This window comes from Lepidochelys kempii, chromosome 28, assembly GCF_965140285.1.
Source record: "Lepidochelys kempii isolate rLepKem1 chromosome 28, rLepKem1.hap1, whole genome shotgun sequence".
In the NCBI taxonomy this organism is placed as follows: Eukaryota; Metazoa; Chordata; order Testudines; family Cheloniidae; genus Lepidochelys; species Lepidochelys kempii.
The window spans coordinates 187,299-202,949 of record NC_136407.1 but is presented as its reverse complement, the minus strand read 5'-3'; the positions used below and the strand labels follow the sequence as shown (position 1 = coordinate 202,949).

At 73.7% G+C, this 15,651-nt stretch overlaps 1 protein-coding gene across 1 annotated transcript; it reads left to right on the top strand.

The window, feature by feature from the left end:
- Positions 1 to 318: 318 nt before the first annotated feature.
- Positions 319 to 14,330, top strand: MBLAC1 (metallo-beta-lactamase domain containing 1). Its single transcript, XM_078850987.1, has 2 exons — positions 319 to 520; positions 13,417 to 14,330. The coding sequence occupies exon 2, from the start codon at positions 13,613 to 13,615 to the stop codon at positions 14,297 to 14,299; it is 687 nt and encodes a 228-aa protein (XP_078707113.1). The 5' UTR covers positions 319 to 520; positions 13,417 to 13,612; the 3' UTR covers positions 14,300 to 14,330.
- The last annotated feature ends 1,321 nt before the right edge of the window (positions 14,331 to 15,651 follow it).

Here is a 15,651-nt window from a genome sequence, read left to right as displayed (position 1 = left end):
AGATCGTTCGAGGGCGGAGCGGTAATAAGGGCTGAAGCCATGTGGGGGGTGATGGGATGGGGTGCGCAGCGGGGAGGTGTAGGAGGAAGGGCCAGGGTGGCCACCAGGCCTAAGGGCGGCAGCCCTCTCTGCACCTCGTGGGAACCAAACCCGGCGAAAGAGATTTCGTTTATTTTAATATTCAGGTCCCTCGGCGCTACCCGTCCAGCGCCGTGTTTCTAACATGGCGGCGCCCATCGGCCTCACGGCCCATGGTTGCCCCATAAGAGCCACTTCCAAGATGGCGGCACCCAGGAGCTAACTTCCGGTAAAGAGCAACCAAGATGGCGGCACCTGTCGAGCCGCTTGTGCGCGGGGGGCGCTTCTGCCGCCAATATGGCGGCTCCCAAGACGGGATCGCTTCCGTTGAGGTCATAGGGTGCTTCCGGTCATTAAATTACGGTACGGATCGCGCCTCCCAACCTGGTGGCTGCCAGGAGGTATTTCCGGAATCACGCGCCACCCCACGGACGAGACCATTGTAAGGATTAAATGGGGGGGTCATGGGGGGTGAGCGGGGCAGAGGGGTGCGGGGGGGAGGTGGGGTCACTGGGGGGTGAGCGGGGCCGAGGGGTGCGGGGGGGTCTGGCTGGGGGGAGGTGGGGTCACTGGAGGGTGAGCGGGGCAGAGGGGTGCGGGGGGGTCTGGCTGGAGGGAGGTGGGGTCACTGGGGGGTGAGTGGGGCCGAGGGGTGTGGGGGGGTCTGGCTGGAGGGAGATGGGGTCACTGGGGGGTGAGCGGGGCAGAGGGGTGCGGGGGGGGTCTGGCTGGAGGGAGGTGGGGTCACTGGGGGGTGAGTGGGGCCGAGGGGTGTGGGGGGGTCTGGCTGGACGGAGATGGGGTCACTGGGGGGTGAGCGGGGCAGAGGGGTGCGGGGGGGGTCTGGCTGGGGGGAGGTGGGGTCACTGGGGGGTGAGCGGGGCAGAGGGGTGCGGGGGGGTCTGGCTGGGGGGAGGTGGGGTCACTGGGGGGTGAGCGGGGCAGAGGGGTGCGGGGGGGTCTGGCTGGGGGGAGGTGGGGTCACTGGGGGGTGAGCGGGGCAGAGGGGTGCGGGGGGTCTGGCTGGGGTGTCACGGGGGGTGAGCGGGGCAGAGGGGTGTGGGGGGGTCTGGCTGGGGGGAGATGGGGTCACTGGGGGGTGAGCGGGGCAGAGGGGTGCGGGGGGTCTGGCTGGGGGGAGGTGGGGTCACTGGGGGGTGAGCGGGGCAGAGGGGTGTGGGGGGGTCTGGCTGGAGGGAGATGGGGTCACTGGGGGGTGAGCGGGGCAGAGGGGTGCGGGGGGTCTGGCTGGGGTGTCACGGGGGGTGAGCGGGGCAGAGGGGTGTGGGGGGTCTGGCTGGGGGGAGATGGGGTCACTGGGGGGTGAGCGGGGCAGAGGGGTGCGGGGGGTCTGGCTGGGGGGAGGTGGGGTCACTGGGGGGTGAGCGGGGCAGAGGGGTGCGGGGGGGTCTGGCTGGGGGGAGGTGGGGTCACTGGGGGGTGAGCGGGGCAGAGGGGTGCGGGGGGGTCTGGCTGGGGGGAGGTGGGGTCACTGGGGGGTGAGCGGGGCAGAGGGGTGCGGGGGGGGTCTGGCTGGGGGGGTCTGGCTGGGGTGTCACGGGGGGTGAGCGGGGCAGAGGGGTGTGGGGGGGTCTGGCTGGGGGGAGGTGGGGTCACTGGGGGGTGAGCGGGGCCGAGGGGTGCGGGGGGTCTGGCTGGGGTGTCACGGGGGGTGAGCGGGGCAGAGGGGTTTGGGGGGGTCTGGCTGGAGGGAGATGGGGTCACTGGGGGGTGAGCGGGGCAGAGGGGTGTGGGGGGGTCTGGCTGGGGGGAGGTGGGGTCACTGGGGGGTGAGCGGGGCAGAGGGGTGCGGGGGGGTCTGGCTGGAGGGAGGTGGGGTCACTGGGGGGTGAGCGGGGCAGAGGGGTGCGGGGGGGGTCTGGCTGGGGGGAGGTGGGGTCACTGGGGGGTGAGCGGGGCAGAGGGGTGCGGGGGGGTCTGGCTGGGGGGAGGTGGGGTCACTGGGGGGTGAGCGGGGCAGAGGGGTGCGGGGGGTCTGGCTGGGGTGTCACGGGGGGTGAGCGGGGCAGAGGGGTGTGGGGGGGTCTGGCTGGGGGGAGATGGGGTCACTGGGGGGTGAGCGGGGCAGAGGGGTGCGGGGGGTCTGGCTGGGGGGAGGTGGGGTCACTGGGGGGTGAGCGGGGCAGAGGGGTGCGGGGGGGTCTGGCTGGGGGGAGGTGGGGTCACTGGGGGGTGAGCGGGGCAGAGGGGTGCGGGGGGGGTCTGGCTGGGGGGGTCTGGCTGGGGTGTCACGGGGGGTGAGCGGGGCAGAGGGGTGGGGGGGGGTCTGGCTGGGGGGAGGTGGGGTCACTGGGGGGTGAGCGGGGCCGAGGGGTGCGGGGGGTCTGGCTGGGGTGTCACGGGGGGTGAGCGGGGCAGAGGGGTGTGGGGGGGTCTGGCTGGAGGGAGATGGGGTCACTGGGGGGTGAGCGGGGCAGAGGGGTGTGGGGGGGTCTGGCTGGGGGGAGGTGGGGTCACTGGGGGGTGAGCGGGGCAGAGGGGTGCGGGGGGGTCTGGCTGGAGGGAGGTGGGGTCACTGGGGGGTGAGCGGGGCCGAGGGGTGCGGGGGGGTCTGGCTGGGGGGAGGTGGGGTCACTGGGGGGTGAGTGGGGCCGAGGGGTGTGGGGGGGTCTGGCTGGGGGGAGGTGGGGTCACTGGGGGGTGAGCGGGGCAGAGGGGTGCGGGGGGTCTGGCTGGGGGGAGGTGGGGTCACTGGGGGGTGAGCGGGGCAGAGGGGTGCGGGGGGGTCTGGCTGGGGGGAGGTGGGGTCACTGGGGGGTGAGCGGGGCAGAGGGGTGCGGGGGGGGTCTGGCTGGGGGGGTCTGGCTGGGGTGTCACGGGGGGTGAGCGGGGCAGAGGGGTGTGGGGGGGTCTGGCTGGGGGGAGGTGGGGTCACTGGGGGGTGAGCGGGGCCGAGGGGTGCGGGGGGTCTGGCTGGGGTGTCACGGGGGGTGAGCGGGGCAGAGGGGTGTGGGGGGGTCTGGCTGGAGGGAGATGGGGTCACTGGGGGGTGAGCGGGGCCGAGGGGTGTGGGGGGTCTGGCTGGGGGGAGATGGGGTCACTGGGGGGTGAGCGGGGCAGAGGGGTGCGGGGGGTCTGGCTGGGGGGAGGTGGGGTCACTGGGGGGTGAGCGGGGCAGAGGGGTGCGGGGGGGTCTGGCTGGGGGGAGGTGGGGTCACTGGGGGGTGAGCGGGGCAGAGGGGTGCGGGGGGGTCTGGCTGGGGGGAGGTGGGGTCACTGGGGGGTGAGCGGGGCAGAGGGGTGCGGGGGGGGTCTGGCTGGGGGGGTCTGGCTGGGGTGTCACGGGGGGTGAGCGGGGCAGAGGGGTGTGGGGGGGTCTGGCTGGGGGGAGGTGGGGTCACTGGGGGGTGAGCGGGGCCGAGGGGTGCGGGGGGTCTGGCTGGGGTGTCACGGGGGGTGAGCGGGGCAGAGGGGTTTGGGGGGGTCTGGCTGGAGGGAGATGGGGTCACTGGGGGGTGAGCGGGGCAGAGGGGTGTGGGGGGGTCTGGCTGGGGGGAGGTGGGGTCACTGGGGGGTGAGCGGGGCAGAGGGGTGCGGGGGGGTCTGGCTGGAGGGAGGTGGGGTCACTGGGGGGTGAGCGGGGCAGAGGGGTGCGGGGGGGGTCTGGCTGGGGGGAGGTGGGGTCACTGGGGGGTGAGCGGGGCAGAGGGGTGCGGGGGGGTCTGGCTGGGGGGAGGTGGGGTCACTGGGGGGTGAGCGGGGCAGAGGGGTGCGGGGGGTCTGGCTGGGGTGTCACGGGGGGTGAGCGGGGCAGAGGGGTGTGGGGGGGTCTGGCTGGGGGGAGATGGGGTCACTGGGGGGTGAGCGGGGCAGAGGGGTGCGGGGGGTCTGGCTGGGGGGAGGTGGGGTCACTGGGGGGTGAGCGGGGCAGAGGGGTGCGGGGGGGTCTGGCTGGGGGGAGGTGGGGTCACTGGGGGGTGAGCGGGGCAGAGGGGTGCGGGGGGGGTCTGGCTGGGGGGGTCTGGCTGGGGTGTCACGGGGGGTGAGCGGGGCAGAGGGGTGGGGGGGGGTCTGGCTGGGGGGAGGTGGGGTCACTGGGGGGTGAGCGGGGCCGAGGGGTGCGGGGGGTCTGGCTGGGGTGTCACGGGGGGTGAGCGGGGCAGAGGGGTGTGGGGGGGTCTGGCTGGAGGGAGATGGGGTCACTGGGGGGTGAGCGGGGCAGAGGGGTGTGGGGGGGTCTGGCTGGGGGGAGGTGGGGTCACTGGGGGGTGAGCGGGGCAGAGGGGTGCGGGGGGGTCTGGCTGGAGGGAGGTGGGGTCACTGGGGGGTGAGCGGGGCCGAGGGGTGCGGGGGGGTCTGGCTGGGGGGAGGTGGGGTCACTGGGGGGTGAGTGGGGCCGAGGGGTGTGGGGGGGTCTGGCTGGGGGGAGGTGGGGTCACTGGGGGGTGAGCGGGGCAGAGGGGTGCGGGGGGTCTGGCTGGGGGGAGGTGGGGTCACTGGGGGGTGAGCGGGGCAGAGGGGTGCGGGGGGGTCTGGCTGGGGGGAGGTGGGGTCACTGGGGGGTGAGCGGGGCAGAGGGGTGCGGGGGGGGTCTGGCTGGGGGGGTCTGGCTGGGGTGTCACGGGGGGTGAGCGGGGCAGAGGGGTGTGGGGGGGTCTGGCTGGGGGGAGGTGGGGTCACTGGGGGGTGAGCGGGGCCGAGGGGTGCGGGGGGTCTGGCTGGGGTGTCACGGGGGGTGAGCGGGGCAGAGGGGTGTGGGGGGGTCTGGCTGGAGGGAGATGGGGTCACTGGGGGGTGAGCGGGGCAGAGGGGTGTGGGGGGGTCTGGCTGGGGGGAGGTGGGGTCACTGGGGGGTGAGCGGGGCCGAGGGGTGCGGGGGGGTCTGGCTGGGGGGAGGTGGGGTCACTGGGGGGTGAGCGGGGCCGAGGGGTGAGAGGGGGGTCTGGCTGGAGGGAGATGGGGTCACTGGGGGGTGAGCGGGGCCGAGGGGTGCGGGGGGGTCTGGCTGGGGGGAGGTGGGGTCACTGGGGGGTGAGCGGGGCAGAGGGGTGCGGGGGGGGTCTGGCTGGGGGGAGATGGGGTCACTGGGGGGTGAGCGGGGCAGAGGGGTGCGGGGGGTCTGGCTGGGGGGAGGTGGGGTCACTGGGGGGTGAGCGGGGCAGAGGGGTGCGGGGGGTCTGGCTGGGGGGAGGTGGGGTCACTGGGGGGTGAGCGGGGCAGAGGGGTGCGGGGGGGTCTGGCTGGGGGGAGGTGGGGTCACTGGGGGGTGAGCGGGGCAGAGGGGTGCGGGGGGTCTGGCTGGGGGGAGGTGGGGTCACTGGGGGGTGAGCGGGGCAGAGGGGTGCGGGGGGGGTCTGGCTGGGGGGGTCTGGCTGGGGTGTCACGGGGGGTGAGCGGGGCAGAGGGGTGTGGGGGGGTCTGGCTGGGGGGAGGTGGGGTCACTGGGGGGTGAGCGGGGCCGAGGGGTGCGGGGGGTCTGGCTGGGGGGAGGTGGGGTCACTGGGGGGTGAGCGGGGCAGAGGGGTCCGGGGGGGGTCTGGCTGGGGGGGTCTGGCTGGGGTGTCACGGGGGGTGAGCGGGGCAGAGGGGTGTGGGGGGCTCTGGCTGGGGGGAGGTGGGGTCACTGGGGGGTGAGCGGGGCCGAGGGGTGCGGGGGGTCTGGCTGGGGTGTCACGGGGGGTGAGCGGGGCAGAGGGGTGTGGGGGGGTCTGGCTGGGGGGAGGTGGGGGTCACTGGGGGGTGAGCGGGGCAGAGGGGTGCGGGGGGGTCTGGCTGGGGGGAGGTGGGGTCACTGGGGGGTGAGCGGGGCAGAGGGGTGCGGGGGGGGTCTGGCTGGGGGGGTCTGGCTGGGGTGTCACGGGGGGTGAGCGGGGCAGAGGGGTGTGGGGGGGTCTGGCTGGGGGGAGGTGGGGTCACTGGGGGGTGAGCGGGGCCGAGGGGTGCGGGGGGTCTGGCTGGGGTGTCACGGGGGGTGAGCGGGGCAGAGGGGTGTGGGGGGGTCTGGCTGGAGGGAGATGGGGTCACTGGGGGGTGAGCGGGGCAGAGGGGTGTGGGGGGGTCTGGCTGGGGGGAGGTGGGGTCACTGGGGGGTGAGCGGGGCAGAGGGGTGCGGGGGGGTCTGGCTGGAGGGAGGTGGGGTCACTGGGGGGTGAGCGGGGCCGAGGGGTGCCGGGGGGTCTGGCTGGGGGGAGGTGGGGTCACTGGGGGGTGAGTGGGGCCGAGGGGTGTGGGGGGGTCTGGCTGGAGGGAGATGGGGTCACTGGGGGGTGAGCGGGGCAGAGGGGTGTGGGGGGGTCTGGCTGGGGGGAGGTGGGGTCACTGGGGGGTGAGCGGGGCAGAGGGGTGCGGGGGGGTCTGGCTGGAGGGAGGTGGGGTCACTGGGGGGTGAGTGGGGCCGAGGGGTGAGAGGGGGGTCTGGCTGGAGGGAGATGGGGTCACTGGGGGGTGAGCGGGGCCGAGGGGTGCGGGGGGGTCTGGCTGGGGGGAGGTGGGGTCACTGGGGGGTGAGCGGGGCAGAGGGGTGCGGGGGGGTCTGGCTGGGGGGAGATGGGGTCACTGGGGGGTGAGCGGGGCAGAGGGGTGCGGGGGGTCTGGCTGGGGGGAGGTGGGGTCACTGGGGGGTGAGCGGGGCAGAGGGGTGCGGGGGGTCTGGCTGGGGGGAGGTGGCGTCACTGGGGGGTGAGCGGGGCAGAGGGGTGCGGGGGGGTCTGGCTGGGGGGAGGTGGGGTCACTGGGGGGTGAGCGGGGCAGAGGGGTGCGGGGGGTCTGGCTGGGGGGAGGTGGGGTCACTGGGGGGTGAGCGGGGCAGAGGGGTGCGGGGGGGTCTGGCTGGGGGGAGGTGGGGTCACTGGGGGGTGAGCGGGGCAGAGGGGTGCGGGGGGGGTCTGGCTGGGGGGGTCTGGCTGGGGTGTCACGGGGGGTGAGCGGGGCAGAGGGGTGTGGGGGGGTCTGGCTGGGGGGAGGTGGGGTCACTGGGGGGTGAGCGGGGCCGAGGGGTGCGGGGGGTCTGGCTGGGGTGTCACGGGGGGTGAGCGGGGCAGAGGGGTGTGGGGGGGTCTGGCTGGAGGGAGATGGGGTCACTGGGGGGTGAGCGGGGCAGAGGGGTGTGGGGGGGTCTGGCTGGGGGGAGGTGGGGTCACTGGGGGGTGAGCGGGGCAGAGGGGTGCGGGGGGGTCTGGCTGGAGGGAGGTGGGGTCACTGGGGGGTGAGCGGGGCCGAGGGGTGCGGGGGGGTCTGGCTGGGGGGAGGTGGGGTCACTGGGGGGTGAGTGGGGCCGAGGGGTGTGGGGGGGTCTGGCTGGGGGGAGGTGGGGTCACTGGGGGGTGAGCGGGGCAGAGGGGTGCGGGGGGTCTGGCTGGGGGGAGGTGGGGTCACTGGGGGGTGAGCGGGGCAGAGGGGTGCGGGGGGGTCTGGCTGGGGGGAGGTGGGGTCACTGGGGGGTGAGCGGGGCAGAGGGGTGCGGGGGGGGTCTGGCTGGGGGGGTCTGGCTGGGGTGTCACGGGGGGTGAGCGGGGCAGAGGGGTGTGGGGGGGTCTGGCTGGGGGGAGGTGGGGTCACTGGGGGGTGAGCGGGGCCGAGGGGTGCGGGGGGTCTGGCTGGGGTGTCACGGGGGGTGAGCGGGGCAGAGGGGTGTGGGGGGGTCTGGCTGGAGGGAGATGGGGTCACTGGGGGGTGAGCGGGGCAGAGGGGTGTGGGGGGGTCTGGCTGGGGGGAGGTGGGGTCACTGGGGGGTGAGCGGGGCAGAGGGGTGCGGGGGGGTCTGGCTGGAGGGAGGTGGGGTCACTGGGGGGTGAGCGGGGCCGAGGGGTGCGGGGGGGTCTGGCTGGGGGGAGGTGGGGTCACTGGGGGGTGAGCGGGGCAGAGGGGTGTGGGGGGGTCTGGCTGGAGGGAGATGGGGTCACTGGGGGGTGAGCGGGGCAGAGGGGTGTGGGGGGGTCTGGCTGGGGGGAGGTGGGGTCACTGGGGGGTGAGCGGGGCCGAGGGGTGCGGGGGGGTCTGGCTGGGGGGAGGTGGGGTCACTGGGGGGTGAGCGGGGCCGAGGGGTGAGAGGGGGGTCTGGCTGGAGGGAGATGGGGTCACTGGGGGGTGAGCGGGGCCGAGGGGTGCGGGGGGGTCTGGCTGGGGGGAGGTGGGGTCACTGGGGGGTGAGCGGGGCAGAGGGGTGCGGGGGGGGTCTGGCTGGGGGGAGGTGGGGTCACTGGGGGGTGAGCGGGGCAGAGGGGTGCGGGGGGGGTCTGGCTGGGGGGAGATGGGGTCACTGGGGGGTGAGCGGGGCAGAGGGGTGCGGGGGGTCTGGCTGGGGGGAGGTGGGGTCACTGGGGGGTGAGCGGGGCAGAGGGGTGCGGGGGGTCTGGCTGGGGGGAGGTGGGGTCACTGGGGGGTGAGCGGGGCAGAGGGGTGCGGGGGGGTCTGGCTGGGGGGAGGTGGGGTCACTGGGGGGTGAGCGGGGCAGAGGGGTGCGGGGGGTCTGGCTGGGGGGAGGTGGGGTCACTGGGGGGTGAGCGGGGCAGAGGGGTGCGGGGGGGGTCTGGCTGGGGGGGTCTGGCTGGGGTGTCACGGGGGGTGAGCGGGGCAGAGGGGTGTGGGGGGGTCTGGCTGGGGGGAGGTGGGGTCACTGGGGGGTGAGCGGGGCCGAGGGGTGCGGGGGGTCTGGCTGGGGGGAGGTGGGGTCACTGGGGGGTGAGCGGGGCAGAGGGGTGCGGGGGGGGTCTGGCTGGGGGGGTCTGGCTGGGGTGTCACGGGGGGTGAGCGGGGCAGAGGGGTGTGGGGGGGTCTGGCTGGGGGGAGGTGGGGTCACTGGGGGGTGAGCGGGGCCGAGGGGTGCGGGGGGTCTGGCTGGGGTGTCACGGGGGGTGAGCGGGGCAGAGGGGTGTGGGGGGGTCTGGCTGGGGGGAGGTGGGGGTCACTGGGGGGTGAGCGGGGCAGAGGGGTGCGGGGGGGTCTGGCTGGGGGGAGGTGGGGTCACTGGGGGGTGAGCGGGGCAGAGGGGTGCGGGGGGGGTCTGGCTGGGGGGGTCTGGCTGGGGTGTCACGGGGGGTGAGCGGGGCAGAGGGGTGTGGGGGGGTCTGGCTGGGGGGAGGTGGGGTCACTGGGGGGTGAGCGGGGCCGAGGGGTGCGGGGGGTCTGGCTGGGGTGTCACGGGGGGTGAGCGGGGCAGAGGGGTGTGGGGGGGTCTGGCTGGAGGGAGATGGGGTCACTGGGGGGTGAGCGGGGCAGAGGGGTGTGGGGGGGTCTGGCTGGGGGGAGGTGGGGTCACTGGGGGGTGAGCGGGGCAGAGGGGTGCGGGGGGGTCTGGCTGGAGGGAGGTGGGGTCACTGGGGGGTGAGCGGGGCCGAGGGGTGCCGGGGGGTCTGGCTGGGGGGAGGTGGGGTCACTGGGGGGTGAGTGGGGCCGAGGGGTGCGGGGGGGTCTGGCTGGAGGGAGGTGGGGTCACTGGGGGGTGAGTGGGGCCGAGGGGTGAGAGGGGGGTCTGGCTGGAGGGAGATGGGGTCACTGGGGGGTGAGCGGGGCCGAGGGGTGTGGGGGGGTCTGGCTGGGGGGAGGTGGGGTCACTGGGGGGTGAGCGGGGCAGAGGGGTGCGGGGGGTCTGGCTGGGGGGAGGTGGGGTCACTGGGGGGTGAGCGGGGCAGAGGGGTGCGGGGGGGGTCTGGCTGGGGGGAGATGGGGTCACTGGGGGGTGAGCGGGGCAGAGGGGTGTGGGGGGGTCTGGCTGGGGGGAGGTGGGGTCACTGGGGGGTGAGCGGGGCAGAGGGGTGCGGGGGGTCTGGCTGGGGGGAGATGGGGTCACTGGGGGGTGAGCGGGGCAGAGGGGTGAGAGGGGGGTCTGGCTGGAGGGAGATGGGGTCACTGGGGGGTGAGCGGGGCCGAGGGGTGCGGGGGGGTCTGGCTGGGGGGAGGTGGGGTCACTGGGGGGTGAGCGGGGCCGAGGGGTGCGGGGGGGTCTGGCTGGGGGGAGGTGGGGTCACTGGGGGGTGAGCGGGGCAGAGGGGTGCGGGGGGTCTGGCTGGGGGGAGGTGGGGTCACTGGGGGGTGAGCGGGGCAGAGGGGTGCGGGGGGGTCTGGCTGGGGGGAGGTGGGGTCACTGGGGGGTGAGCGGGGCAGAGGGGTGCGGGGGGGGTCTGGCTGGGGGGGTCTGGCTGGGGTGTCACGGGGGGTGAGCGGGGCAGAGGGGTGTGGGGGGGTCTGGCTGGGGGGAGGTGGGGTCACTGGGGGGTGAGCGGGGCCGAGGGGTGCGGGGGGTCTGGCTGGGGTGTCACGGGGGGTGAGCGGGGCAGAGGGGTGTGGGGGGGTCTGGCTGGAGGGAGATGGGGTCACTGGGGGGTGAGCGGGGCAGAGGGGTGTGGGGGGATCTGGCTGGGGGGAGGTGGGGTCACTGGGGGGTGAGCGGGGCAGAGGGGTGCGGGGGGGTCTGGCTGGAGGGAGGTGGGGTCACTGGGGGGTGAGCGGGGCCGAGGGGTGCGGGGGGGTCTGGCTGGGGGGAGGTGGGGTCACTGGGGGGTGAGTGGGGCCGAGGGGTGTGGGGGGGTCTGGCTGGGGGGAGGTGGGGTCACTGGGGGGTGAGCGGGGCAGAGGGGTGCGGGGGGTCTGGCTGGGGGGAGGTGGGGTCACTGGGGGGTGAGCGGGGCAGAGGGGTGCGGGGGGGTCTGGCTGGGGGGAGGTGGGGTCACTGGGGGGTGAGCGGGGCAGAGGGGTGCGGGGGGGGTCTGGCTGGGGGGGTCTGGCTGGGGTGTCACGGGGGGTGAGCGGGGCAGAGGGGTGTGGGGGGGTCTGGCTGGGGGGAGGTGGGGTCACTGGGGGGTGAGCGGGGCCGAGGGGTGCGGGGGGTCTGGCTGGGGTGTCACGGGGGGTGAGCGGGGCAGAGGGGTGTGCGGGGGTCTGGCTGGAGGGAGATGGGGTCACTGGGGGGTGAGCGGGGCAGAGGGGTGTGGGGGGGTCTGGCTGGGGGGAGGTGGGGTCACTGGGGGGTGAGCGGGGCAGAGGGGTGCGGGGGGGTCTGGCTGGAGGGAGGTGGGGTCACTGGGGGGTGAGCGGGGCCGAGGGGTGCGGGGGGGTCTGGCTGGGGGGAGGTGGGGTCACTGGGGGGTGAGTGGGGCCGAGGGGTGAGAGGGGGGTCTGGCTGGAGGGAGATGGGGTCACTGGGGGGTGAGCGGGGCCGAGGGGTGCGGGGGGGTCTGGCTGGAGGGAGGTGGGGTCACTGGGGGGTGAGCGGGGCCGAGGGGTGCGGGGGGGGTCTGGCTGGAGGGAGATGGGGTCACTGGGGGGTGAGCAGGGCAGAGGGGTGGGGGGGGTCTGGCTGGAGGGAGATGGGGTCACTGGGGGGTGAGCGGGGCCGAGGGGTGCGGGGGGTCTGGCTGGGGGAAGGTGGGTCACTGGGGGGTGAGCGGGGCAGAGGGGTGTGGGGGGGTCTGGCTGGAGGGAGATGGGGTCACTGGGGGGTGAGCGGGGCCGAGGGGTGTGGGGGGGTCTGGCTGGAGGGAGATGGGGTCACTGGGGGGTGAGCGGGGCAGAGGGGTGTGGGGGGGTCTGGCTGGAGGGAGATGGGGTCACTGGGGGGTGAGCGGGGCCGAGGGGTGCGGGGGGTCTGGCTGGGGGAAGGTGGGTCACTGGGGGGTGAGCGGGGCAGAGGGGTGCGGGGGGGGTCTGGCTGGGGGGGTCTGGCTGGGGTGTCACGGGGGGTGAGCGGGGCAGAGGGGTGTGGGGGGGTCTGGCTGGGGGGAGGTGGGGTCACTGGGGGGTGAGCGGGGCCGAGGGGTGCGGGGGGGTCTGGCTGGAGGGAGATGGGGTCACTGGGGGGTGAGCGGGGCCGAGGGGTGCGGGGGGGTCTGGCTGGGGGGAGGTGGGGTCACTGGGGGGTGAGTGGGGCCGAGGGGTGAGAGGGGGGTCTGGCTGGAGGGAGATGGGGTCACTGGGGGGTGAGCGGGGCCGAGGGGTGCGGGGGGGTCTGGCTGGAGGGAGGTGGGGTCACTGGGGGGTGAGTGGGGCAGAGGGGTGCGGGGGGTCTGGCTGGAGGGAGATGGGGTCACTGGGGGGTGAGTGGGGCCGAGGGGTGCGGGGGGTCTGGCTGGGGTGTCACGGGGGGTGAGTGGGGCAGAGGGGTGTGGGGGGGTTCTGGCTGGAGGGAGATGGGGTCACTGGGGGGTGAGCGGGGCCGAGGGGCACTGTTATACCAATAAAATAAAAACCAGCAGGATCTTATTAAAGGGAAAAAGGCAAAATGCCACATTTATTGTGAGGACAGAAAGAATCCGAGTGAGCAGTTAGTTACAGCTATAACATGCCATTCAATCTCATATTTATTCACACATTCATTCATACACACCCACCCACACACACCCACCCACACACACACACCGGTTCTGCAAGGTGGTTATCATCCTTACCAGCCTTAGAGCTGCTGAGGCCAAGCCGCTGGCCAGGAGGTCTGGACATGAGGAGGCAGCAGGGCCTTGTCTGATGCTCCTGGAAGTTGGTTTGCAGAATCAGACCCCAAAGTTCTCACTTTCCAGAGTCTATTTTTATAGGAATTTCTTCCTAGGCCAGTCTATGGGAATTGCTTCATCATGCGGTTGCTGAATCAATCAGCAGATGGCACATTCCTGACAGCTCCAAGATGTTCTCTTGTTCTTTGGTTCTCCCATTCTTGAGGCTGCTGGGTGGATTCCAGTCTGCCCTCCGGGTGGGGTCCTCTGGTTATTTCCACTTGACGCCTTCTTCAGCCGATGGACACTGGATTCTTAGGCTGGCACCTCCCTGATCATTCAGTTATTATCCACACCAAGCATCCATCCACATCCATCCTCTATCTCTATTTTAATCACAATTGTTAATACAACAAAAGGGTGGGGAGTCTCTGGGTGCTGTTTCTGTTGTTACAGAGTATTGCTTTGAGTCTCTCTCTCTGTGAATTGCGTTGAGAACAGACTCTGTCGTAGGATGTACTAACACAGTTAGCAGCTTGCAAGTTTCACACATAGAGGGAGAGAAACAGTACCAAAAACCAAGAGACCTCTTAATTAGTGATACCCTGGACTTTAAACTCTGGGGAACCAAACTCATTTGTGATTTTAATACAGAACTTCTTTAATATGATCCAACAGTACGGGGGGGTCTGGCTGGGGGGAGGTGGGTCACTGGGGGGTGAGCAGGGCAGAGGGGTGCGGGGGCTCTGGCTGGGGGAGGTGGGGTCACTGGGGGGTGAGCGGGGCAGGGGTGCGGGGGGGGTCTGGCTGGGGGGAGGTGGGGTCACTGGGGGTGAGCAGGGCAGGGGTGCGAGGGGGTCTGGCTGGGGTGAGGCGCGGGAGTGAGGCTGGGCGGGGGGGTGACTCAGGGCAGAGGGTCCCGCAGTCTCTCAGCCCCCCCCCACATCTTTGTCTCTAGGGCACGAGGAGGCCCCAGGAGAGGGGGGCGCAGCCTGGCGAGGACTCGGGAGCCCCCAGCGACCCCTGACCTCCAGCTCGTGGGACTCTCTGAACTCCGCCCTCTGAGGACCCTGCGACCCCCAACCTCCCAGCCCCCTTGAAGGCCGACCTTGGAGGCCAGCAGCGTCCCCAGCCTGCCCCCCACCCCCACCCCCATGAGCCTGCCAGTGCACACGGCCCCCCTGGGGCTCTCCCTGATCCCCGGCACCCCCTACTCGGTGCTGGTGCTGCAGGAGGGGTACAGCCGGGCGCTCCCGGATGGCACCATGCAGGCCGACGGCACCGTCACGCTGCTGCGGGGCCCCCGGATCACCCTGGTGGACACGGGGGGGCCCTGGGGGCGGGAGCGGCTGCTGGGGCTGCTGGCGGCCCAGGGGGTGGCCCCGGGGGACGTGTCCCACGTGGTCTGCACCCACGGCCACTCTGACCACGCCGGCAACCTCAACCTCTTCCCCGGGGCCACGCTGCTCGTGGGCTTCGACCTGAGCCGGGGGGAGGGGCTCTACCTGCCCCATAACCTGGGGGACGGGGCCCCCTACCCCATCGACCCGGGGCACGTGGAGGTGCTGCCCACGCCTGGGCACACGGCCGCCCACACCAGCGTGCTGGTGCGGGGCACGGCCCTGGGCACGGTGCTGGTGGCCGGGGACCTGTTCGAGCGGGAGCAGGACGAGGCCGCCTGGCGGGCGCTGAGCGAGGACCCCGCCCGGCAGGAGCAGAGCCGCCGGCGGGCGCTGGCCCTGGCCGACGTGGTGATCCCCGGCCACGGGCCGCCCTTCCAGGTGCGGCGGGGGGAGGGCGGCCCCGAGGGGGGGCCGACGGGGGGTGAGACGCCCCCCTGATCTCGAATTAAACAGAGCTTGGCGACCCCCAGCGCTGCCTCTTATTGGGGGGGCGCCTTTCGAAGGGAGAGAGATTCCTTCCGCAGGTCTTCCGGCCCCACGGAGACGACACCCCGAAACGCAGGGTGGAGACAGAGCCAAGGTACCCCCAGACTGACCCCCAGGACCTCCGCAGGGGTGGGGCTGCCCCGCCCAGCCCCGAGCGGCAGGTGAGGCCCGGGAGCACCCCTGGGTGCTGGGGGGCTGAGCAGCAGCAGGTGCTCAGAGGGCAGCCATGGGACCCTGCCCGTGGCCCCACACGCAGGCCAGGCCCCTTTATGGTTTAATGGCCCTGTTTGTGTCACAGGCAGCTTGGCTGCCTGCCCAGCAGCCAGAGATAACGGGGAGTGAACCTCGTTACCGACAGCCCCCCCGCCCCAGAGGGGGCCGCGTCTCGGCGGCGGGCGAGGGGTCCCCGTGTCACCAGCCGCCCCGCCCCAGAGGGGTCCCCGTGTAAACAGACGCCCCGCCCCAGAGGGGGCCGCATCTCGGCACCGGGCGAGGGGTCCCCGTGTAAACAGCCGCCCCGCCCCAGAGGGGTCCCCGTGTAAACAGACGCCCCGCCCCAGAGGGGGCCGCATCTCGGTGCCAGGCGAGGGGTCCCCGTGTAAACAGACGCCCCGCCCCAGAGGGGTCCCCGTGTAAACAGACGCCCCGCCCCAGAGGGGTCCCTGTGTAAACAGACGCCCCGCCCCAGAGGGGGCCGCATCTCGGTGCCGGGCGAGGGGTCCCTGTGTAAACAGATGCCCCGCCCCAGAGGGGTCCCCGTGTAAACAGACGCCCCGCCTCGAGAGGGCCGCGTCTCGGTGCCGGGCGAGGGGTCCCCGTCTCACCAGCCGCCCCGCCACAGAGGGTCCGTGTCTCGGAGGTGGGCGAGGGGTCCCCGTGTAAACAGACGCCCCGCCCCAGAGGGGTCCCCGTGTCACCAGCCGCCCTGCCCCAGAGGGGTCCCTGTGTAAACAGACGCCCCGCCCCAGAGGGGGCCGCATCTCGGTGCCGGGCGAGGGGTCCCTGTGTAAACAGATGCCCCGCCCCAGAGGGGTCCCCGTGTAAACAGACGCCCCGCCTCGAGAGGGCCGCGTTTCGGCACCGGGCGAGGGGTCCCCGTGTAAACAGCCGCCCCGCCCCAGAGGGTCCGTGTCTCGGAGGTGGGCGAGGGGTCCCTGTGTAAACAGACGCCCCGCCCCAGAGGGGTCCCCGTGTAAACAGACGCCCCGCCCCAGAGGGGTCCCCGTGTCACCAGCCGCCCTGCCCCAGAGGGGTCCCTGTGTAAACAGACGCCCCGCCCCAGAGGGGGCCGCATCTCGGTGCCG

Excerpts from the sequence above, each read along its gene's own strand:
- MBLAC1 (XM_078850987.1), top strand. The coding sequence starts at position 13,613 with ATGAGCCTGCCAGTGCACACGGCCCCCCTGGGGCTCTCCCTGATCCCC.